The sequence below is a fragment of the Triturus cristatus genome, chromosome 3_2 (genome assembly GCF_964204655.1).
Source record: "Triturus cristatus chromosome 3_2, aTriCri1.1, whole genome shotgun sequence".
NCBI lineage: Eukaryota > Metazoa > Chordata > Amphibia > Caudata > Salamandridae > Triturus > Triturus cristatus.
This window is the reverse complement of record NC_140584.1, coordinates 395,081,708-395,108,158: the sequence shown is the minus strand read 5'-3', so window position 1 is coordinate 395,108,158 and position 26,451 is coordinate 395,081,708. Positions and strand designations below refer to the sequence as shown.

Here is a 26,451-nt window from a genome sequence, read left to right as displayed (position 1 = left end):
AGAAAAGATAGCATCCTACAGCCTGTCCTCTTGCATGGGTACTCAGCAGGATGTATTGTCACATAAACTCTCTCACTTTCAAGTCAGAGAAAGAAAAGAAAACACTACTTTCCCCTCGCAATACAAAGCCTGACATTAGACCTCTGTCTTTGTATGCACAGCAAAGAACAAGATGTAAAGGCCTGTTACAGATAGCGAGTAAAGCTGGACAATCTAAAACAACAAGCAAATGACAGACCCAGCTATGAAAGATACACTCTGAACGATGACTCAACAAAAAGAAAAAAATAGGTCTTAAAAGTGGGAGCAGTGTAAGGATACAAGTACGTGGGCTTGTTCTAGGGGGAGTGTCACATGCAAGATGAAATTCAGACCCCAGAACTGACCAGTAGTAAGAAAGCAATTGAGGGTGGCTTTTAAGCCTACCAACGGTAAGTAATGGGAGGGCTCCAAACCCACTAACAGTAAACAAATTGTCTCAACGAAAAAGATCATGCACTGTCTACGAAAGACCTAAAAACAGGAATGTTTATTTTTGGGAGGGAAATATCCGGAATTTGTTGGCATGTGTTTTTGGTTTCAGTGCACCATGCTAAACATGGCGGGTCCCAGTTGAAGGAAGAGGGTGCAGAAAAGAGAGATGAAGTGTTTCTTGTCTATCGTGTGTATTTCTCTATTTAGCCTGAAGTGTCAGGCCTACATACATCATAAGATCTGAGGTTGTTTATAACAAGGTGGCATGATGCTCAGACTAGGCAGCCCGATTAAAGCCGGAATATGCTTCTGCCTATTCATTAATGGGCTTGTGCCATGGGTCAATCCACTCTATTCAAGATAATAGACTCCCTTCGGAGGTATGCACTAGGGCACGTGCGGAGGAGGCTTAGTGTCAGGCAAACCACTCGCTAACAAGCAACATTTTTAGAGGAACTGCAGAGAATAAACAAAAACAACGAGGAGGGTTATGGTTGAGTATCATTAAGTACGCACGTTACTGAAACGACTAGAGGTGGCAAAATTGTAGAGCAAATAACTAAAACAAAGTTTCTATAATTATTACATTGTAGAATTAATTCTGTTCGTTATCTTCCCTTTCCAGTCATCACACTATTATTGTGCATTTTAACGCTTTCTTTATTGCCATGCAGGACATTTCTGTAATATTTGCATTGAATGTTCTCTAGTTATTTGTAAAGCACATTTACACTGTCCAGGCATTGAAGCACTGTATAAATTCAATATAAATAAATACATTATTTTGCTATTATTATTATTATTATTTTATTATTAATTTTGGGGTTCTTCTACTTTTTTCTGCCGTTAGTTTTATTATACTCATACTACTATTGACAGGGAAATAATGTCATTTAAAAAAAAAAAGAAATTGTATTACCAAAGTCCGTTTAGTCTTTAACTGAAATGCATATATTCAACCATGATGAGTCTAGACAGAGATCATTGCTAGAAGGGATTGTAGAAATCTAAACACAAAACGAAATTTGTTTTTCATATAAAGACAATGAGATGTCGGTGGGTGTGGGCACTTTGCCTGTTCATATGGAGATCCGACTTTAGTCTTAGTGACACCGACTTGAAACTGGATGGTAGTCACAGCAGACTAAGTTCGCGGCTGCGTACACACCCCCTGCTGTGACAGTCACGCAGACAGTCCTGGGGCAGGGAGAGTCAATGCAATAGGGCATTTAACACACTGCATTGAGGCGGTTGTATGTCATTACAATGCATTCCGTTGCAACGCATGCCTTTACTACGCATGCGTTACAACGCGAATGCCGTTACCACGAATAACATTTACCATGAAAATGCTTTTACCACTCATATCAGTAAAGGCATTTTCGTGGTAAATGTTTTTTTTTTTAATAATACCCCTGTGTCCCCCTCATTAATTCCTAAAACTAAATTCCCCCTTACCTCGCTATGTCCTCTCCTCTGGAAGCTCTTACGATCTGCGTCGCACGTCGTAGAGAGGAAGCGGAAGTGTCTTTCCGTTTCCTCTAACAATGGTACAACGTCGATTGCCTCCACATTGATGGAATCAGGTTTTTTTTTTGTGGGGGGGAGACCCCTCAACCCCCCTTTTTTAATATTACCTTTAGCACACATGCCTTTACTATGTATCTCGTAGTAAAGGTATGCGTGGTAAAGGCAATCGTGGTAACCACGCATGCGTTTTTATGCATGCGTGGAAACGGCCGCGTTGTAGTGGCCGTTTCCCCACTGAGGCAGGCTCTCAAGAAAGGCATTTTATATTAGAAAATAAGGGTCACATGTATGAATATTTTTTTTGAAAGTAAATAGTAGCAAATTACAAATAGTATGTTAGCAGCAAGTAAAGATTTTTAAGAACATACTTCTGTACTAATAGGCCGCTCTTTAAAAATCTGAATCCTATTGCGTTGCAATCCAACCTACCTCATGAATAATAATGAGGTAGGTCACAAATTGCAACTTGCGATGATTGGGGGCTATCATGCAGTTGGTGGCCTGCTGGGGTCAGCAATCCATAAAGTCGGAGATTGCCTTTTACTAAAGTAAACTTTTTTAAATGCAGCCCACTTTCCTTGCATGAAACGGGACTGTAGGATTGACGGAGTCTCTTTTGTGAATGCATTATCGCCTTATTTGAGGTGTCAGTAAAATATAAATGTTTTGCAATTTGCTAATTGGAAGAGACACATTCAAAAGGCCCCTTCCAGATACCGAATCAATTTCCATTCAGAGTCCCATTTTAGGAATCAGAAAAACATTTCTGACTCCTAAAAAGGAATTAGTGCAGAAGAAAAAGCATTTTAACCATTGAAAACGCTGAACTTGAACATTTGCGATAATTTAGTGCCCTCAGCAGGGGAATGCTTGACTAGTCTTAAAACCAAAAACAGCAGGCTATGCCGGCTGCTACAGGCCATTTCCAATACTAAGTGGCCTCGCTTCGGCTCAATCAGCACACATACACCAATGTAAGCTCATGAGGCTGGGTGTAAGGCTGTGTGAAAAACTGTCGGAGGTAATGCTACTCTGGTACATTTATGGACCACGGAAAATTGTGGCATGGTCAATCAAATCAATCAAATTTAGCTTTATTCGTTTTTCAATTTTGCGCACAGAAAAACCATAAAAGCACAGATTTTACAGTACCATATCACAATTATTGCACAATAGTCATTGAAAAAAGTTTATTTAAAAAATCAAGACAGTTTTATCATTTCATATTGCCACTATTATACAATGATTATAAGAACAATTCATGTAAAAAGTTAAAACAAAATTTACAGGTATAAGAATAATTAAAAATTAAGACCTGGATATATTTCATAGAGGAACAAAGTTCAGAGATATTTCCTACATCTGATTGTACATTTCAAGAATAAGAATTTTTCTTTCAAAACATTCGTTATCTAAAAAACTACAATGCATGGTGGGCCGGACGATATTTCCTCGTAGCCCAAATTTTCATGATGTAAACAAAATTGCAGGTTTAAGAATGGTTAAGAATTAGGACCTGGGAGCATATTTTAAAAGAGGGCAGAGTTCAGAGATGTCTCCTATATTCAATCGTGTGTTTCAAAAACAGAACAATGTTTCTTACAAAACATTCATTATCTAAAAACTACAGTGCAAGGTCGGCCGGACGACATTGCCTCATACCCCAAATTTTCAAGATGGGTTTAATCGACCTCTTCCTCAGCTCTCGATAAAATTAGCAGAATAATACTACATGGATTTTTGATTGAGGCGAGACTCTGCCACAAGGACAATTTGGTAAGGTTTTAGACCAATCGTTTATGGTCGGAAAGCTTACGAAACGATGAAATACATCGAGTCTGAGGCGTGTGAGAACAAACCTGTCATACCCTCTTATTGTGTATGTTAAGTATAGTTGAATAGCGACGGTAGAACGCATCAGTAGGTTCCTTTGAACCATAGGTCTAATGCCTCGCTGGTGAATCTGTTTGCCTCCATATTGTTCATGCACTGTTTTTTTAAAACCTTTCGAGAGATTGAGCCCATCAAGGATGGATTATGATAGTATTCAGGCTGGCCTAAATCAGTCATAAATTCTTTTATGTATTTCAACCACCTGATCTCTAAGGCGTGTTCTAACTTAAGACTGTCGCTAAAAACGTGCTGGCTGAATGTGGTTTTTAACAAGGTCCAGATCGGGTGCCACAATAAAACTGGTTGCACCTTTATTATGTTGGTAATAAATGGTAGGCCCAACTCAGTGTGGCAAATATAGGTTGATGTACAGCGTGGAACAGTCAATAAATACCTTAAAAATGCGTTCTCAACCCTCTGTATTTCATTTACATCGCAGTATCCCCATATTCCGACCCCATAAATAGCTGTACTAACGCACTTAGCTTGGTAGATTTTAATCAGCTCTACTGGGGGCCTCTTTCCTAGCTTTTGAGAAAAATTTACTAGGGCTGTCGTTGTTCTCATAAAATCAAGTTTCCTAGCTTTAATGGCCTGACACCACGATCCCTTGTGATCAATTAAAATTCCTAAGTAGGAGTACGTTGTAGTGGTTTCCACCTTTTTGCTCTATAGCCCTATAGGAGTTCGGGCCATAATTAGAGCTTGGTCCGCGTAGGGTAAGGCAGGAACAGGGCGTTTTTGCAACTGAGGTAGGTCCTGACACCTTTCCAGCATGGCTTTCTCCAAGCCGTTTGTATATAGCGTAAACAGGAAAGGTGCCAGAACGCAGCCCTGTCTTATCCCCCTCTCCACTTGGAACGATGCTGTACATTCTCCATTGGGTCCATACCATACCCGAGCTCTTGCATTTGTGTAGAGTTCCTTAGGAAGTGAATTAAAGATGCCTCAACGCCTATTGCCTCTAGGATACTCCATAGTTTTTCATGGGATACGTAATCAAATGCGGCAGTGGGGTCAACAAAGGCCAGGTACATTTTTCCCTGTCTTGCTTTTCTATATTTCCCCATAAATATGGTTAGATTGAGACCCTGTTCTATTGTACCTACACCCTCCCTAAAACCAAATTGAAGGTCTGATATTACATTACTCTCCTCTGTCTGTTGTTGGAGCCGGTTGAGGACTATAAGGCCTGCCACTTTACCCACCGAATCCAGCAAAGAAATGGGGCGGTAACATGACGGATTCTGTCTGTCACCTTTTTTGAAAATTGGTACCATGATGGACTCTGACCATGTTTCTATAAGTCCAGTCATGCAGCAGGCGGTTAACACTCACATTAATAATGGACTCCATAGCTCTATGTTATGTTTAACAATGTCAACAGGTACTCCGTCTGGACCCAGAGCCTTTCCCCCTTTGCTAGCTTTTATACCAGATTGAACTTCTTCTAAGGTAACAGTTAATTCTATTAGACAGTCTAGTGGTGGAGAACTGGGGCTTACGGCACTTGCCACTGTGCCAACCTCCTCCCTTTCTTGTCCAAAGATCTTAGAAAAATGTTCCACCCAGTGTCCTTCATCAATGGCGATTTCTATGGTTGTCAGAAAAGGGGATTCGACAAAGCGCCAAAAAGTAGTACTCTCCTTATTGACGCTTGCCTTATGTTGGTCGGCCCAGGTATTGTTCTTTAATTCTCTTTTACGTGTTTTCACTGCCTGATTGTATGCCTTCCTACACTGCTTTATTTCAGTTCGATCCCTTTCTTTTTTGTGTAATGCCTGTTTTAATTCTGTATAGGCTTTTGTACATTTACTATTGAACCACCCCTTATTCTTTCTATTACCCTTTTTTATTTTGACTATCAATGTATTCCTAATTATTTCTGTTATTTTTGCATATGACTCCAATACTTCCTCTTGTGATGTGGATTCATTCAAACATTTCATTATTGGTTCTAGACTTTTCTCTACCACTACCTTAATGATCTTGTGTGGTTCTAACTTATCCCATTTTAGGGAATAACCATTCATTTTGTCGATTACCATATTTTGGGCCGCATACATTCCCTTATTATGGGGGCTATGAGTTTTTGATGGGAGAGATATAGTCACACTCAAAGGGAAATGATTGCTTATAGAGTTCTTATGCGTTTTATAGCTCAATAAGCGGGAAGCGAACCTATTCAGGATTATTTTAAAATCAATGATCAAACTCAAACCTCTCCCATTGAAGGTCTGGGAGAATGGGATTGGTGGTGAACTTAATACATTTGCAAAACCCATGTCCAAAACAAACAAGATCTCATTTAGAGCTTCCCCGTAAGTACAGTACGGAAAGTGGGGCAACTTACAATTATCTTCGTCAGTGAGTCCGCATATTACATCATTATTATGTGAACACAAAGCGGTATTAAAATCCCCCCCACACACAAATAAAACATTCTCTATAGTGCCATTCTGGATTTCCTGTAGGGAATATCTGAGCTGTTTTAAAATATGGAACAGGTGCTCCTTCTGTGCGTTGTTATAAAAGTTAATCAAGACTACATAATTTTTTTTTGTCCAAGATCATAATCACAAGTTGGTAGTTTGACTCTGAGATAGTAAAGGATATTTTGTTTATCTTCAGCAAATTTGAGACATAAATGCTCAGCCCTCCCTTTGGCCTCCCGTGTATGGATGGTATGGCTGGTGTGTGATAGGTCTTATAACCCTCGATGTGTATTTCATTCGGAGACCATGTCTCTTGTAAACAAAAAATGTTGAATTTCCTCACTAAATCGTGCCAGAGGTGATTAGTTAATTTGGATCGTAGCCTCGCTATGTTGCAATATGAAATCGTAATACTATTCTCATTATTTCTTAGTACATTTTGTGTATCACTTGCTAAGTCAGTAGGTGAAATGAAGTCTAAGCTTCTGTCCTTGTGTGTTCCTAGGCCTATCCTGGACTGGTGTTTGAGATATCGGCAGTGCCTAAAAAGTTGTCTTCTGGAGTAACACTCTGTTTTTGTGACCTATCTTACTCTTCTAAGAGAACACTATTAGCACTTGAGTCAATGATTTCTGATTCATAAAGGTTTTGGACCTGCAGATTGATGGCAGTAGTTTGAATGACTGATCCAGTCAGTCTATCTCATCTAGGGTGGGGAGTAATGCAAAGCGGTTTCCCACCGGTACTTTATATGTGTACTGATTTCTTGCCTCAATACCCCTACTGCTACCACCTTTCTCCAGCACAAAGGGAGGTTGGTAAATAAAACACAGGTGTATGATATTAATGCATGCCGTGGTCGTAAAGTTATTCCCAGCCTTCCCTAGAATGTTCTTCACTAACTGGGGTGTTTTAAACATTAACACCACACAGTCGCCTGGTAGGGTTTTTCGATCTTTACCAACCCACTTAACCCTACGGACCATCTGGAACTCCATGAAAAGTTGTTCCATGAAACCGACCTTTGCGCTTAACCAATGGAGAGCCTTATTTCTTAGGGTTTCCCAGAATTTATTCTCATCAGCCCCTAACCTGGGTACATTTGCTAGTACTACAGTGTAAGGTGTGGCTGCAGGTGGTAAGTCTAAAAAGGATGGTTCACTGAAAGTAGTCTTGCCAGATAAGGGTGCTTTAGGCTGGTAACAAGGGATCTGGTTGGAACAGTGTTCTTTTGTAACTGATCCCTTATTCCCCCTATTTTGCGCAACTTGTGGGGTTTGGCCAATTGTATTAAGCGTGGGAGTACATACAGGAGGTGGGTGGTATTGTTGGTGAGGTTTGATCGTATTAAACCTTTTGGATTCTCTATCATGATTAGTCTTGCATTGATCGCTCCGTAGATCAGAACTCCTGCATGTTTCGGATTTGCCATAACTGTCTTGCCTGTGATCGTTAGATGTGTGTTGAATGGATTCCTCCCTTGCTAGAAAGTTTTGCAAGCTTACCTCTATCTTGTCTACTCTTTCTTCAATCACGTTTTTTTCGCCGCTTTTGTGAGGGTTGCGTAAACGAGTCATGATCGCTGAGTATTATTTGATCTGTCATAATTTGGATGCAGCCGTACTGGGGTGCGACGTCGTGTGAACCCTCCCCAGAAGAGCTTACCACCCCTATATTTGCCCCAACATTTACATTCTGTGGCCCTTCATTCGTGCCTACCGTACCTGACACTAATGACTCTTCTACCGAGGATATCTGCTTCTCTATTGCCCCCATTGCACCTGTCAGGTAACTCAGTAACGTTTGTTTTGTATCAGCCGGGCCATTTTTAGATGCGGGGGCTGAGGGGTTATTGTTTTTCTTTTCCCCATTCTATCTGTATTATCTGTTGTCTATTTGTCAAACCCCCTAACACCTGAAACCTAACACCAGGCGGATATTTGTATGGAAGGGGGCAGTATAAGATAGGCTAAATATGCAAATTAAAGCCCCTTTCCACGTGTAGTACTTAGACCATAACGATAACGATTTTTACTGTATAAAGTCCTTTTTAAAGACATTACCTCAACACCCTGGGTTTGTTAACACTCTCGGTGTGGTCATTGCTGTGTTCATCTGTTCAAACCACAAGGCCAAGACAGTGGGCCCTACCCGTCCTCCTTTGGCCTCTGACGGGCTCAGACGGGCCCGTCTTGGCCCGGTCTTCTCCGCGCGCACGTCCTCGCGCGTCCCACGCAGCGGGATCCCTCGCAGTGCTTTGTAGCACTCCTGCGCCCGTGACTCCTCCTCTCTGGGACCGGCAGGGACCAGGTGGAAAGTACAAGGATGAAAGTTTGCAACAAGGGCTCCTGCTTCGCCGGTTCCCTGGTAGTGCTTTGTAGCTCTCCTGCGCCCGTGACTCCTCCTCGCTGGGACCGGCAGGAACCAGGTGGAAAGTACAAAGATGAAAGTTTGCATCAAGAGCTGCTGCTTCGCCGGTTCCCTCGCAGTGCTTTGTAGCGCTCCCGTGCCAGTGAGTCCTCCTCGCTGGGACCGGCAGGGACCAGGTGGAAAGTACAAAGATGAAAGTTTGCAACAAGTGGCATAGTCTATTAGTGGCAGTGAATTTGACTTCAAGAAAAATAATTTATGGTTAAATCTTGGAATAAACTCCTACAGTCTTCTGAAATGCTAACAATGGTTTGAGTAGTGCTATAAAACAAATTAAATGCATGAGAGAGAGAGTGGCTATGGAGAGTTGGACACTGTTGGAGGGTGGTAGTGAGAGAATCCGTGGAGAAAGAGGGGCACTAAAAAAAGATTGTCACACGCAAATGTGCTCATGTTTGCACTCAGACATATGTTCAAATAGACATTATGGAAGCTCATACATTTTGTTACTGATATTGTCACAAGAAACTTACTGCTATAAAAAATCACTGGCTGTCTGGCAATCGTCCTATTTAATTTGTGCAGCCTCTTCTAGCACTGCAAAACAATACTCTTATGTAACAAATCTTAATAACGTAGACTTTACTTCTGTTGTTCATTTGATAAGCATTTTATCATGCTGTGCCATGCTTGCTTTGGAATAAAATGTGTTCACAGATGCTACCGTTCCCAGATCTATGCACGACTAGCTGCTCTAGTCCAGAAATATTTTCTTTATATTCTGAGACTTGCAATTTTCTTGATATTTGGACAAAATATTGGGAAATAAAATATTATGTCAAGAATATTTATGTCAAAAATATTGTGAAGGTAAGTTTCAATGACTAAACAAAGTTTAACTGTATATAACTCTGCATATATGTACCTTGACGATATATATATAAAATAAATATATATATTTATATATATATATATATATATATATATATATATATATGTGTGTGTGTATATATATATATATTTTATTGTTGCAAATATAGAAATTGAGTAGTACACTGTGACACTCATTTATATTGAAATATGCCTGGACACAGAACATTTAAACAGTTATTGCAATTAGGTATTATACCCCTATGAAATGAGACACCAGGATGTAATGATGCTTGATCAAATATGGGATTAAGTCAATATATAAGTACATAAAATGCGGCACGGCTAATATCTAATGCACCAAAACATATGCATGTAACTTGAATTAATGCCAGAGGAATGACATTAGACAAAATTCCTTTTCTGTAAATAATGTGTAAATAAAGTTTCATTGAAAGCACTACAATTCCCACAATGTCACATTAATGCAAAGTGGATATATATATAGTGTAATAGAGGAAGGACTCACTAATCGTGATCAAAGCCGTGGTAAGGCTGAAACGCGTTGGTGGAGTGATGCTGGATTAAATCCTTGAACTAAAACTCCGGAGTGTTGCATCCTTTTGTGTAAAATTTAGGGCCAAATATATATATAAGGTATGTAGATATGGGCTTACCTATTTGCACTTACCTTCTTGATATTTTGGTTTTCGATATTTTGGGCGCAATATTCTGTCCACTCAATGTTATAGTCGCTGATATTCTGTCAAGCATTAAATCAAGATCACAAGTCCCAGAATGCAAAGAAAAAAACTGTACCGGGGGAGCCAGTCATCTATGGACCTGGGTTAGATGTTTCAAAGTGCATGCAGTGGCTCTCTTTTTCCTGATTACATATGTGCATTGTTACATATGTGCATTGCTGTGTTTTAATCTAATTTTCTTGTTAATTATCCTGAGTCTTTGTATAAAGGATAGGCTATGGGGATTTCACCAGCTCTTGGCCTAGATTGTTTCCATCAATGCCCACCTTTTCATGAGGCTGCTGTATCTGAGCTAACAGTAGGCTGTCTGGGTGTTGGTAAAAAGCAGGGCAGGTTTAGAAAAACTATTCATTTCAACTTCCTGTCTATGTAGTGAAGAAAGGAATGGCTCACTCTATTCTCCCATTTTGCAACAGGTATATGCATTAACATCCAATGCCTGCTTGAGATGAGAACATTGGACATGAGTGACATACGAACTCTCCAATAACAGTTTCTTCCAAGGAACAATTTCTTCTTTACAAATGATGGTGAACCATTGTGAGACATTCCATCAGGGGAAATGCTTAGCATCAACTGCCCAAGACTAATACTGCCCTGGAGACACATGCATGTAGGGCAGGCAGGCAGTGTGTGAGCAGAGCAACTATAAGAAATGCTGGCAAATGCGGACTGGGCTCTGAGGCTTCGATAGGGGCCAAGTCCATGCAAGAAGATGGAGCACCCTCTTTGTCTTTCTCTGTCTTATGAGAACAGGGGCAAGCCAGCACATGGTGGTTAAAGCAACATTAAGTGGCTGACATTTCCATCATGACGTAATGCCACCCTGTCCATGTCACCTGCAGTACAACGACCATGCAAATAAATGCCTGGAGGCTTAGGGTCCCTGTCTGGTGTCATGAAAGAAAAGCAGGCAGTGCTGCCTTACAGATTGGTAGGAACTTCCACCCATGGAAGGGTTATAAAAATACTAATCCAAAAAAATAAGTGCCATGGAGCCCCCATCATCAGTTACATACTGTCTAAGCGTTGTAACAACAGTACAAGAACTGAAAGAAAAACTTAGGACCAGCACAGCAACTCATGTATCAACCTCATCATCACAGGTCAAGGGCTGGAAAACATCAATGATCAGCATAGCAGCTCAAGCACAAGCACAAAACCTACGATTAGTTCCTAGAGCAGGCAATCAATTCAAGAAACATCCCCATAGATTAAGGACTATGAAACGGCTCAGGAAGCAGTACAACAGTTAAAGAAGCAACATCACTGCATCAAAAGCACCTAAAAAATAGTGACTTCAAGGCTACCAATGCCGTAGCCCCAAAGAATCGAGCAGCAACAAATCACAAAATACACTCAACAAAGGAACCTCTGCTCCAGATTGGAACCTCACCTCAAAAACCCACAAGGAAAATACCATAGGCGCCACATCCTTCTCTGCTCAAGCAGCCAAACAATGGAACTCATTGCCCCCAATCATAAGATCCACAGATAACTATTTTATCTTCAGAAAACTACTCAAGAGTTGGCTCTTCCCCACCTAACGATCATAATCAAACATAAATGTGCATCATATCCCTGTGTATATAAGCATTTAATTTATTACATACATGGATCTAGATATGTGTATTTCTTCGTATAAATGCCTACAATAATTATGTTTATAAATATATGGATACTCTTTAGGTCTGCTTAACAAATGTACATATTACTTGTGGTTATATTTTTCTATGCTTGACATGTACATAGGTCACTGCATAGTTTTCATATCAGTTATTTGATTAGATGCTTATGGTTCTCCATGTATTTATTTATCACAATATGTAAATGTTATCATAACTATTTATCTACAATTGCCTCACTATTGAATTATTACAAGAAAAGAAACAAAGTAAACACACATAAATTAGCTTAAAGTACAGCAACACTAGAAAGTCTGAGTCTATTAAATACAACTTAAATCTTGATATGTCACCTTCCTTCTACATATATACCGTCCATGTACTTATGTATCTATATATTTATTACTTTACTCCTACTGTAAAATATTTGAGCCTCTCCAATGCACTACTTTATATCTTACCCTATACCTGTCTACATACATTCTCTACCTCCACTGTCTGACTCATCCCGAACCTCATTCTACTAATATGCTCTCCGAAATAACCCTTTCTATACTCTTCCCACCTGTAGCCCTTTTTGAATCACCTCAAACCTCATTTTGCTATTCAGATCTCCCAACCAACTCATTCATAACCCTTCCATCATGTATCCCTCCTTGGTCTCATCCAAGACCTAATTTTCCTCCCTATTCCACTGGTGGAGACTCTTCCCCCTCCATCCCATACATCCTCCTACTACTATGATCTCCAACTAAACACTTTCTAGACCTTTCCCTCTACCTTCCATTATCCTTTTCAATCTGACTAAGGGGAGAGGATGTGGTCTGGCAGCTAGATTGCCGACTCTGGTGCTGGAAACCAGGTTTCGAGCCTCAGGGTCGCGTCCACATCCTGTGATTGTGGGCAAATCACTTAATCTCCCTGTGCCTGAATGTGTCTTTGTGTAACATAACCGGTGCTCATGTAAAGCGCTCTAATTCCTTTGGGTCGAGTTCGCGCTATATAAATCTGCATTAAAAAACAAGAGACTCACATGTCCACCGCTCAAATTAATTCATATTTCCTCATGCTTATATACCACTAATCCTTTTTGGTTCATGGAGCAGTGGGCTACTCGCTGAAAAGCACTTCAACGCCTCGTCAGGGGTAGTAAGCGCTATGTAAATACAATTACAATTTTAATGCTAGGGTGGGAAGACTCATTAGAGCTTCTGATGCCTCTAAGTAGCCTCCACAGCTGCAACTTTACCAGAGGATGCCACTATCAGACAAATGTTGTTTTGTCAGATGTAAACAGGGTTTGTCGTTCATAGTATCAATTATTGATTTGTTGTGAAATACTAAAGTGAATATTTTAGTTCCTGACGGTATATTTCTGACAGCAAAGTATGGATGTGCCACCGAGTCTTGCATTCTGTGCTTCAGCCATCTGTGTGGAGGACAGCAGTGGCTAGCATGTTCAGTTTCAAGATGAAATGTATTCAAGCAAAGAATAGGACCAAACATCGTGCTGACCAATGACCCTTGTGATAAAATGGCTCTCCGCACATACAGTACGTCTGTATGGTGGTGCTCAGAGAGCAAAATACACAATAAAACCAATAAGACAAAAAAGATTCCAAGAAGTGCTCACAAACCTTCTCAAGGCCATCTTCCTTCAGGCTGATGATATCCAGGTCAAAATCGGTCCTCAGGCCGCTTGTTTTGTTGAAGACGATGCGTCCCGTGAGTCCCTCCCACTGGGCCTGCGGGGAAGAAGTGGGCAGTTCGGTAATTACAAAGCGCCATAAATCATTGTTCACAGCAACCTCACAATGCTTAGATGTAATTACTTTCTTCTTGGATCCTCTCTCCCGGAAGACAGAGATTAATTAATAATCTGCTCCATCATTGTTAAGGCCACGACACCAACTTTCAATTTGAATAAATTGTGCTACAGTGAGTGACCCGATTTCCAAGAACGCCTTTTTGTGTTTTATGTGCATGAGCCTTCCACTGCATCCTTCCCCCCTCTCTCCATCATAGTATGTGAACATGTCACCCAAGGTCAAGCCCCTGCCACAAAAGCACCCAACTGGATAGATTCAGACACATATATACAAGCAAGATAATGAAAACGTTTTTCTAACTAAAACTGTAGTGGATGCGCTCTCAATTTAGTGATTCTCCAATTCATGATAGGACTAGAGCCTCCTAAAATTTCCAGTTTTTTATTTGTATAATAAGATAATTTTTACTATTCTGAGTTTTCTCTATTACAAATGTAGTTTTATGTATCACATTTTACCCACTGCATAGTTTTTCATATTTAAGTTCTTATACAACACAGACCACGGAAGTCCAATTTTGGACTAATAGAGCGAGATTACAGCCAGATGGCATAACATGTTTACACAGTTAACATAGATGTAAATACTTTACATAATAAGTGGTTTGATTATATTGAAAATGTGTTATGGGCCCAGTCCTCCTAGACCTACGTTGGACATCACTGCAGCAGCTACATTTAAAAAAACAGAAAGTGTTCCAGATGTGATGACAGTGGTAAAGTGACAAACATACAGGGTTAAACAAGAAACTAAAGACAGTCGTTATAAAGCCACTAGGACTTGTCTTTATATTACAAGTGCCAAACTGTTAGCTTTGCCAATGTTTGTCAGTAAAGTATTGTTTTAAAAAAGTAAGAGAAAGAAAAATCAATATATTGGCGTAGAAGCAAATATATATTACAACACTCAGCATTGCACATTGATTTAATGGTTTCAATCTATATAAATGGCATGGTTTGTTTTTCAACTATGTTTCTCTCAGGGAACTGACCAGAATTTAAATGGGATAAGATTGCAAAGGGAAATGCTGGGCAAACGTGAATTTACTTCTCACGGGATTCAGCCATTTGTTTCTCTGTATTAGTCCAGGGAGAAGTTGCATGGGTCTTCAGAGTAAGAGTCAAGTTAAGTACACCTTTTGCCTAAGATGCCAGCTGAGTGAGTGCAGCAGATAGCCATTACCCCACTGCCATAACAGCCTCTGAGTGTCAAAACTTGTGCCATCATGCAATACATGGCATACAGGAGATTAAACAAAAATAACTCAATATCTGCTCTTCAGCCAAACCCCATCAACATTATCCCCTTTTCTCTGCTTTCGAAGACATCATGGGAGAGGTGGAGAGCAAGACAGTGCTGCAGAAGGGCAGGTATTTGACTAGGGAAGCAGTATACAAGGGAGAAAGCTGGGAAACACATGCACTGTCATGGAGTACTGAATAAAAAAAACACAGTTCCCTAAATATGAGAAGTGGATACACGTAAGCCAGTCAAAAGAATCATAAAGAGGCTGCCCTCTACACTTCTAGAGAGGGATACACACAAGAAGAGGAAGGCAAGCCATTGAACATGAATCAAGTAAATGAGAGTGACAACAAAGTGAACGATAGTTTGGCTGCAACCTTGAAGTAACTTCACAACAGGCCTTTTGCAACCAGACAGCTTGCACTGTCTAGCCGGCGAGACCTAATCAGCCATGGTAAAAATCTTTAAACCCTCCCTACTCTGCAGGAGGCAGAAGCTAGAATGGGGTCATGAGGGCCTTTATGTTTGGGCATGGCAGCCCATCCAGCTATGAAAGGAGACCCCTAGTCTGCAGCTTACCATAAATATGCCAGCGTGGCAGAAAGAAAACTTCAGACCTTCACATTTACCATATCCAACTGGTATGCTAGAATGTGAGTTGCATATCAGGGTGTAGATGACATGGACAAGGTACTAATTCCAAAGCACTGTCGATTCAGAACATCCACAACTGAAATGGGGGGGGGGGGGGGGGGATTTGAGCTCTGCAGGATACTGGGGGCTAAAACTTTAACCAAGTAAAATAATGGGGACATAGAATTGATAATTCTATTCACTCCACTGGGTACAGAGGTGGAGTTTTCTTTTCTGTTTAAAAATATATAATTTTTCTTTAAATAAGTATAAATAATACATATATTTTACCAAGGGCTCAGACATCAAGACTTGTTCTTAAATGTATTGCTGCTATATAACCATGTAGCAATGAACAATAGAACCCAATCTATTGACGGTAGAGTGTTCCTCAGATGTAATTTTCTGATTCATGTGTGATATTGATTTGTTTTGCTCTAAAGCTCTCCTGTAACACTTCAGTCGGCCCTTTGAGTCCCTTGACAATGCAATAATATTAAGATAGATGTGAGAGATCCCTTTGAAAGAAGCATTGTGCTGTCCAATTCCAAGAATTAGGCCTCTGAGCTTCGATTTCAATCAAAAGTGTGGCAATTCCAGTCAATGGTTGCCCATACATTTCGACCTTTACCCAAGTTTAAGGTGTTACAGTCGCCCATGTCACGTGCAGAAAACCATGTTTCTTTTTATATTAACCGGCCTGGGAGGTGTTATTTTATGTCACAATGAGTGAATTGAGACAAAGAAATGGTCCTTTTTTGGCTTTGAAAAAGTTGGTTGTGCTGATACAGATATTTTCTTCTTGGTTACAATGTCCTTAACATTTCTGGGTTTTTAAATATGCAAATAATCGTAGCGATTGAAAGACATTTTTCAAAATGTAGTTGATTTTGAAGACTAGCCCTGTGTTTTAAAATGTTTTTATTGTTTTACTGTGGAGAATGACTAACTGGCTGGTGGGCGGCCAAAGAAGAAGTCTTGGAACTCCAGGTGAGAGAAACACCAATAAACTTGTGGGAAGCCGTCAAACTGTTTCTACGAGGTAGGGCCTTGCAATACATCACAACACTTAAGCATAGAAAGAGGGCTCCCACTATCCAACAATACTGGGGGGGGAATTGTACAGGTTATGACTGAGGTCACGGGCCTAGACATCCCATTGGAGGCGTGCTGCCCTAGAGAAGGTGATTGGAAATTGACCTAGATGGGTACAGGAAAGCCAAAAAAGTGGTGTATCAGAGTCAGGGCTGCCCACGAAAATGGGAAAAGGTCAGGGGTCTGGGGGGGCATACAGGGGGTCACTGAGCATATACCCTAGAGAGATTATGAATGTACTTATACAGAGGTTTTGTTTAATTAATGAGCAATTTAAAGATGTACACCTTGTATGGAAAGTTGCCTTGATCCTTTATTGGAGGTTATCGAACATTGTAAATGCAGAAATTTTTATGTTCATACTTCTGTCGAAAATTACAATCATGGATTTGTCCAAGTATGCTGAGCAAATGTTGAATAAAAGGAATACATTTTATTTTTTTAAAGTTCAATGCCTGGCCCCCTTTCGGATCTTGATTTGAGAGTACATCATTGTGTGTAGACATTGGGTGTGATTGGACAACGGTAGTATGTGTATTTATATGTGGTAACAGGCAGTGAGGTTGGTCGTGTAGATCAGATTCTACACTAAAGACTAGACCAGAAGGCAGAAAATCAAAGTGTCACATTATCCTGAACAGAATATCAAGAGACAAACTATCTTAGGATAAATTTGTATGGCGTTTGTATACCCAACTTCACATATGCGTACCTTGGTGACACGCATCTCTTCAAGATACATAGATGTGGAGCTAAGAATAGTAAATCTATCCCTCCCTCTGTGTACTTACCTCTCCGATATTTTGTGCCCCAATATTCTGGTCATGAAAGTGGGGCTTTTCAATATTCTGCCTTTGATATTACCTACTACAATTCTAGAACATCAATGTGTGAGAGTATAAATAAAACTGAATTATGGATTGGCTGAATAATACAACATATTTTTAGTGGTAGATGGAGTACCCCATGGGAGAACAAATGTGATCAGGGAAGTGCCACAAAAGTCAGTATAACAAATGGACAAATAAAACATAGATTTCAAAAGCACAGACTGTCTATTTTTTACGCCAAATAAATATAATCCTACAAAACCTTCAACAAGCACCCAAATCCACTTTACTTACCCCCCATAGAATTCCAGTACTGCTTTCACGGTTGTATTGTTATCCATTCTAACATAGCTGGGAAGTGAATATATCTGTTTTTCGGGTGGTTTTAGGGATTCAAAATAGGTTGATGTTTGTGGTATAAGATACTTATGAAACTTTGACATTTTATTGGGTCGACCTTTTGTAGTCTATGTTGTTCAGACTAACATTGAACTACCATTAAAGAGCTAGTGTGGCTTAAAGCTTTTTGGGTGAACACTCACAAGAGCTTTAAACAAAGCTATGGAAGAGAGTTCCAATTATAAAAAAGTTACAAAATGAGGATGGAGTGAAGAACATTTGAAAAGGTTCCAGAAAGGCAGTTACTAAGTTTCTGCAGCTAAGAGAAGAATTGTGCATTTGAGTTTGAGGGACTCTGATGAGGAGTCAATTAACGTTGGCTAAAGTTAACCATTCAAAGCTATAAGTTGCTGCTTGTAAGCCCTGTGTTCGAACCTACCAAGGTCATATTTCTAAGTTTGAGTAGTTAATTGTTTGTGCTTATTATTGCATATTATTATTATGCAAACTAAGGCAAAACCTTGACTTTGTGGTCAATATTTTGTGATATCACTCGTTGCAAAATGTTACTTTTTTGCAAGAGATATAACATCACCTTCACTTTTGTATTGTGTTGAAACGATATCACAGCAATCTGTAGAGCAGTTAAAAATAGGGGACTGGATAAAAGTGAGTATCACACGAGGCAGAGATCTCGGGGGGTAAGCCTACTCAACGACTTCAAGGTTTTCAAACATTGTGTAGGGATAATATGAAGACCCAAGGATTTGATGAGGTATTCAGGAAAATAAATGCTAGCAGGGTAAAAGACTTTGCGTCATCAGTGTAAATGTTACTTTCAATAGCTAATATGTAGCATTATGGCCAACTAAAGAGGGCATATCTTCAAAATGAGATTGTTTCAGTGGCAAGCAACCTAATAACCAATTGCCCTTTACAGACTTAAGAATCCACGCTACTTAGTTGCTTCCATTTTACCTCTATCCTTTCTGACATCAATAAATGTGGACACAAGACCAGCCCATATTCAACTCCTCGGTTTAATCGTACATTAAAATGTACCTGGAAGTACTGGGTCTGATCTTTGATGTTCTAGTTTTCCAGATGAAATGCAGATTTACTCAAGAACGTCAACGGTCAAGGACATGCTCAATCTCAACACTTGCCCCCCCAAAAAACGTTTGATACGCCTGCCTAAAAAAGTTGTAATACTTAACAATCAAAAACTGAATAAAATTGAATTCATACACATTTTACACAAACACAAGAACACACTTGACACTTCACATCTGGAGATACATCCTCACATCACTGCCAGTGAAATTACTTTTAATTGAACTCTATAGTCAATCTCAACACATATATCAACCATGTGGTAAGGTGTGCAAACCTTCTCAACTCTGTCAAACATGTAACCACATAACCCCTTCAGATCATCTGAAAAAACGACGTCCGACAACTTGTCAAATGCAGATTTGATTTCTAAAATGCAGTAATAAACAGAAAACCCGAAGGCTTCATTTTTCCCAATCAAGGCAATAATACACTCTGCAGCTAGACATGTTACTGACATGAGAACTACTGACAGCATCATTTGGATTCTCTAGAATTTACCTTGGCTACCAACAAAAACAAGAATCAGATTTGAAATATCTTGTCTCAATTACGAAGCCATAAACATTTCTACAACCTACACTAGTACAAATTACTCACCATCCTGTGTGGCCAAAAATATTTCCGAAGCCACAATTCCTCAGAACTTGAAGAACCTCAATGTTGAACCTTCCTTACCTAAGAAACTCACTCTCAACTGCCATAACTATGGTATTTGTAGCCAGGACAGATAGGCAGGAGAAACCTCTTCAGACAGTCATTGAGCAGACCAATGGCATGACGCTGCTGAGGATGTTACAGATGTACATGTACATTCAGTATAGCTAGCTTGGAGCTCAACTATTGCTGCCTGAGCAGTTATCTTCCATGTTTCTTTTGATATCACTAATAAGCACTACGGGGCACCTCTATCTATGTATATTTTGGGTAGGTGGTGGTGAGTGGGAGGTATTCAAGAGGTATCTTTCGACTGAGTAGACTGTTTTGTTTAACTATTTGTTTGGAGGATTGTCTTAGAAAAGCATACGACTGTGTTTGGGTGGGCTTAAGGGCTTGGGGGCTATAGCCATGACAGAGTTAGTAAGGGATTGCAAGGGGCTAGTTAGAGATTGAGCATAGGTCGTGCTGCTGTCCATAATGCTTGAGGGATGTAATTAGTGAAGGAGTTCAAAAAGAACAATTGATGGACAGAATGCAGAACAATGTCATACATTTACCCCAGTACAGAGATCTGGACACAATCCATTGTTTTGTTGCTCCCCATGCCATTCTAGTTGAACCCAGCCATATGCAAATCAGTCTTGACCCTGCACCCAATAGGAACAGTCCAGCCCGAACTCCCAGGCCAGGGCCCCCTTGTGCCTCTGCGCCATGGGGTGCATTCAAGGGGCACATGGGGTGCCCCCCTGTCTGCATGCACGCCTTGTTCCTGCACAGAATGAAATGCGCAACATTGTGCATTTCGGTCTGTGCAGCAACATGCTTTGACGCTCCAATTCTAGTGCCTGTTTTAAAGGCAATGCTGTGGGAACGCTAAAGAACTGCCCTCCAGTGACTTAAAAAGTCTTAATCTGGTGGGTGGTCTGTTCTGGTTTTCGCAGTGTGGGAGCAGGGCGGCAGTGTGGTGGTGGACCCACTCCCACCCCACCAAAGTCATACTAAGGCCCTAAGACAAGATCTGATAGTTCCTACTTTTTACTTGATGATTAGAGGTGGGTAAAGTTGTGCTAATCTTACTTCTTCATTTTGCATGGCTTGGTTATTTCACCATTCTTTTGGCCACAGTCTAGTAGTTTTTTCCACATTTTTTGATTCTCGTGTTCCATTCTTAGAACACAATGTTATGGAGTATCAGCAACAATCAGCGTATCTTAGTTGTTTATACACATGAGGTAGATGTATTATAGTTTTTCAGTGGTGCTTGCATGGCACAACACAATGCAACATGTAGCACATATTTGTTGTAAGTCCTGTTAGTGCTGCTCACAATTGAGCAGCGCATCCTAAGCTCCTTGTACATGGTCATACATTTCACCCATTGTCTCCTCTATTACAGCTGTTACTTCATACTGGTTGAACTGCTGTTACAGCCTGTCTTTTGCCTTTTCACAATACTTCATGCAGATAATTCAAAGAACTTAGAATGTGGATTATCTGGGCTTTCAGTGGTTCCCAACAGTTCAGATGAGAGACCACATTTCTGCTTTGGAACTCTTTATTCGTCACTGGAATGCAAAGATGAAACATGCAGAAGTAATTCCACGACCATGTTTTTCTATTTCTGTGACAAAAAATCATCAAGTAAATTTCGAATTGACATGTTAGATCAACTGACTGCCTTCAGTGCCTGTATTTTGGTCAGTCTGCTAGGGCAGCAGGGCTGCTCCTGTACTGTCCTCCAAGTTGTGCAACTCTTTCCCAACACTTACCCATCACTGGAAAGATCATCCCCTGTTCCACGGAGCAATGAAGACAGGGACAGTCCTTCAACAACCAGGACATACTGGAATGGGTCAGAGAGTTACCTGAGTTCAGTCCTTGGGTTTCTCTTGTAAAGCATGCACTGTACAAGTAAGCATAAAAAATAAACGGCAGGAGGCGCAATCAATAGGAAATCTAAAAAAGGGAATTGATTCCACGATGACAAAGAGGTACAAGATAGAACCAGTGCCTTACAATGTATAACTTTTTGGAGGGGTGAGGGGCCTCTAACCCGTTATATATTACAGCACCTGTAAGACAGCAGCTACCACGATCACTGCAAAAGGGCCGAATGTTAGAACTGGCATCCTTGGCATAATTTTTCCCCCTAACTTGTTGCCTTCAACCCTCATTTTTCGCTGGCTTTCTTTTGCTGGCCTTAGGACTCTGCACAATTTACCACTACTAACCAGTGCTAAAATGTTTGTACGCTCTCCTTAGAACATGGTAGAATTGGCTCATACTCAATTGGCATATTGAATTTAATTGTAAGTCCCTTGTAAAGCGGGCCTGTACATTAAATGCTATTAGTAGGCCTGCAGCACTGATTGTGCCACCCATCTAAGTAGCCCTTTAAACATGTCTCAGGTCAGCTGATGCAGCCTGTGTGTGCAGTTTTTTAAACTGCCATGCAGACCTGACAAAATAAGCCTTTTGCCTGGCCCAATCCTTCCTTTTTAATACATATAAGCCACCCCTAGGATAGGCCCTGGACAGCCCAGAGGGCAGGTCAAAAGTGTATTAAAAATGTTTTGACATGTACTTATAAGTTTTACATGTCTTGGGTTATACCCAGTGCTTTCAATTGGAAACATAAGTGCAGGTACTCATCAAATTGAGCTAGATGTGTGGCTAGATGACATTACTGGTACAAGATAGTACATCGGTGGTCCAATATCACTCAGTGCTGGCATTAATCACAGCAATGGCTCAAGATCAGACAAAGATGACTTTAAATCACACAGTGTTGAGCCGAGTGCACACATTTCTGACCAAAGACCACATAGCAGAGGTCAAGATCACTTTAAGTGCAATGGGCTTGCATACACATTGAAGTGGTTCGTAGCAGCAAACTGTCTATTAATGACTATGTATGTGTTATGCCACATGTGCAGAGGGAATCTGCACATATGGGGAATTAGAAACTACTAACAAGGACAATACAAGCACAAAATATATACTCATCAGATGGAAAGAAGGGCCTCTGTATCATGTCCCCCCGATGTCGAGTGTTGGTTCAGCCCAGTCTGACCTTCCCTCTGCCATTTCAGATCTTTACTGGGTGCCTTGTTCCCCACAGAAGACAAAGACTATCAAATGGTCAGGATGAACTCATGACGAGTAGCACTTAGTTCCTACTTACATGTATGCAAAAACATGCTAAGTAGGGGGGGGAAGACTTTGAAATTCAATATAACTTTCTGACCCTTTTTCCTTCATTCTCAAGAAAGCTAGCAAAATATAAGATTAAAATGTATCTCTTTAAAATTAACCCTTATGTATTCAAGATATCTGCCATGCATGCAGTTGAGTCTGTAATGTAAGTGATCATGGTCCTTTCACACCACTTTATTACATGAAAGGAGATTGCAAGGGGAAGCTCCAGCACAGCAGCTTCAACACGCACACTCACACACTACTGCTTTCTTATTTTTTTCTTTGTAATCAGGTAACACCAAACAGTATCTGTGCAGTACTGGCACTCGCCCCTTCTTCAGCCCACTGACGGCCCCTCCATTAGGACAGAGGAGCGCCGCCTCGCCTGCCACCACCCTCAAATAAAATTGTAATAAAACGGGCTTTAAACCAGTTTTAACATCATTTTATTTTAATCCCTCTGAACCCACCCCAGGACTCTGACGAGTCTTGGGGGCTGGTCGGGGGGATGACACTGCTGGTGGGGGAGTGGTAGTGCACTCCCTTCATTGCACATGATGGTTTGGACAGCCATCTCAGGCGGGCCAAACCTTCATGCGCAGTGAAGCTCTCTCCAGCCCCAGCTGCGTTGCTGGGGCTGGAGAGCAGGCACAGGCTCCCAGTCTGCCTGGGAGCGCAAGATGCCAGCACTCAGGCCAATCCTGATGCTGCTTTCAGGCAGCGTCAGGATTAGCCGCCGTGCAGTCTGGGAGCAAGTGCCCAAAAGAAGGAAGAGCAGGATGCGGCAGGTGGCGGTGGCGTTAGTGGCGTTGAGGTAAGTTATTTTTGGTTTTTATTTTTTTATCCCCGAAACTCCCCCCTTCCCACCTCCGTCCTGCCTCACCACTTTGGCAGGGGATGAGCCGCTACTGCTTCAGCACCATAGTTTTCAAGAGATCGTCACCTTCTTTGCCTCTTACATGCAATTGGCATATTCATGCAACCTATTCTATTTGAGTGGACTGGCCAGATCAGACCGCGCAAAAGAATCCTCAGAACGACTTTGACAAATTAAAAACCGTGCACATTGGTCAACACTGTGGTTGATTTTAGGCCGGCATAGTGTTGCAGGACGGCAGTATATGATCTCAGCACTGTGGGATATTGGACCTTGGTAGTATGATAGGTTCATTTGGGCAAGCACTGTGTCATCTTTGGTCTGCAATGAGTGAGTGAAGTGGAGGAGAGGCAGTGACGGGTGCGACCTGCGTTAGTCCATGGATTTTAAGAGTGATGGAAACCAGTCAATGACAAATATTTTTAGGGTTTGAAGGGGGACACCAAACATTTCAACTATCCCTCATTATTATCTCTGTATCCACCAGCCCAGAAGTGGTGCAGTCAGGCACATAGGCAGATGGGTACCCACATCTCCCATCCCACCTAGTCTTCTTACATCCTTGTTAGTTGGAATCACTATAGATGTCCGATTATTTTAGCTTGGTTATCCCTCAAGATGCCATCACATTCTCTGAACAGTATTACTAGTCATACATTCCTGCCACCACTCTATAGAATACATACCATCTACCATTCTCTCCTTGAACCCACCGACCTTCTAGGAACCTCTAGGGTCCTGGTTCTAGGTATACTACATAATACATGGAAATATGTTTGAGGCCTCAAATAACAAAGACTGACTGAGTTGTGGTATCTCCTGGCATGGAAGTAATATCAGCACACAACCCAAAAAATGCTTTTTTTTCCAGATTAGCGATTTAACAGGGTGGTGTTGTCCTCAGAGAAAGGACAGCCTCAGAAAAGAACGAACTAGATACAACAAACGGATTCTGCAAGTCTCTCTGCTAGCTGAATATCTCTTGGAAAAAAATACTCAATTCATCCATTGCTCATCTTAGAGATTTGTACAATGACAATACAGAACAGAGCACAGAATCCTTACCTTATAACCTACTGAACCCCTTTCTCGCAGCCATGCCAGATTCTATTAATTGCCATTAGCTCGCCATATTTCCCGCTCCACACACACGCACATATGCTTGGCCCCTAATCCTCTATCACCTTAACTCGAGACAACAGAAAACAATAATATCAGTAAAAAATGTCACAGATCTGTCTTCCTTCAGCTCCTGCCTGGAAATTAACCCCATCTAACTTCTTTTCATTTTTTGACCTGGTCAGAGACAGCTTTAGCTATCTGGTGAGCCTTAAGAAATCAAAATACATGCATGAATAAAAATACATACATCTGTAGAGGGACTTTTACTCAACCCTCTTCATCCACAGGTCTGTTCAACTATCATTCACATTCTGCTTCCACTCACCACAACATATAGCATGGGTAAAGGGTCAGCCCATGAAAGTCATTGATCAATTTGCACTCTGAGTGAGAGCAATATTTCTGATTGTATGGGCAAATTGGCCTCAAAATGTGCATTTAAATGTCAGGCTGGTGGGCCAATATTTTACTTTGGCAATCCTTTTTTCTTTCCACATTTTGTCCTTTCATTGAGTGTTTTTTAAATAGGTCTTCAGGTCACAGTAATTAAGTGTAAATAGTAGCTTTTCTTTGCACTAATAAGAATCATGCTTTTGTGTGCTGCGTATTAAATCTAAAAACCGGTTCTAAACGATTTCTAAGTCGCCTGAATGATAGAGAGCACCGGTACTATTAAATTATATGCAAAAGTAAATATGTGTTTTAATTTGAATTTAGTAGTACTAGCTTTAAGTACTCATACTTCCTTCAAAATACCCTATTTCCGTATACACACAAACGTACGCAGAAGCAGTTAAACACTCACTAGCAGTCAATCACTCACACAAAAGGGTCACTCGGGATAAAAGACATTGTTATTAACTCCTTACCTACTGTGGCTTCCTTAGTTTCTGCTGTCAGCGGGTTGCCTGGTTCCCGTGTCTGCACAAATGCACAGATAGTGTGTGTGAATGGGATTGACAGAGCAGGGCCTGAATGGGCACTGCTCTGTCAGGCTCAGCGTGAAGGTGATATTCTCAACACCTGCTTGCCCAAGACATAATGCAAATGAGCTGCTGCTGAATGGTTCAGCAGGGACTCCTCAGAGGGCTACATGGGCGCTTTGGCTGTCAGAGTGTTCTGGAGACAGGCTCCACCCTGACAGCCCCAGCAGCACTAGCAGTCATGAGTATGGGTAATCTCCTTGGAGCTGGAGAAGCGCTGGTACTTAAAGGCATAAAAATAAGACGCGCTGGTAATCAGTACCTGTGAGAACCAGCCCATTTAAAGCACTGGTTATACCAGAACACAAAACAGGCCCACAAACAGCCAAAAAGAAAACCCACGCACTGACTTATGACCAGCCACTCTGGCACTCCCAGATTACCTTTAAGCCAGTCCGACACAGTTAGCTTATTGAGAGCAGCTGCGCTGCCATTTTGTGCTCTTTATCGAATGAGGTTAGTCTTCCCCTCTACATATACCATATCATTTCTGCTGCAGCCCTAAGAGGGTATCATTTTGAAAATATCACTCTGGCATTCACATTTCCCTTTGGGTTACAAGATAG

General features: G+C 41.0%; 1 protein-coding gene across 1 annotated transcript in view; it reads right to left on the bottom strand.

Moving 5' to 3' along the window:
- The window catches only part of GRIK3 (glutamate ionotropic receptor kainate type subunit 3), a 1,116,666-nt gene that overhangs the window by 382,746 nt on the left and 707,469 nt on the right, over positions 1-26,451 (bottom strand). The window contains exon 8 of the mRNA XM_085647918.1: positions 13,599-13,706. Within this exon, the coding sequence (XP_085504044.1) occupies positions 13,599-13,706 (108 nt within the window). The remainder of the gene's footprint in view (positions 1-13,598; positions 13,707-26,451) is intronic.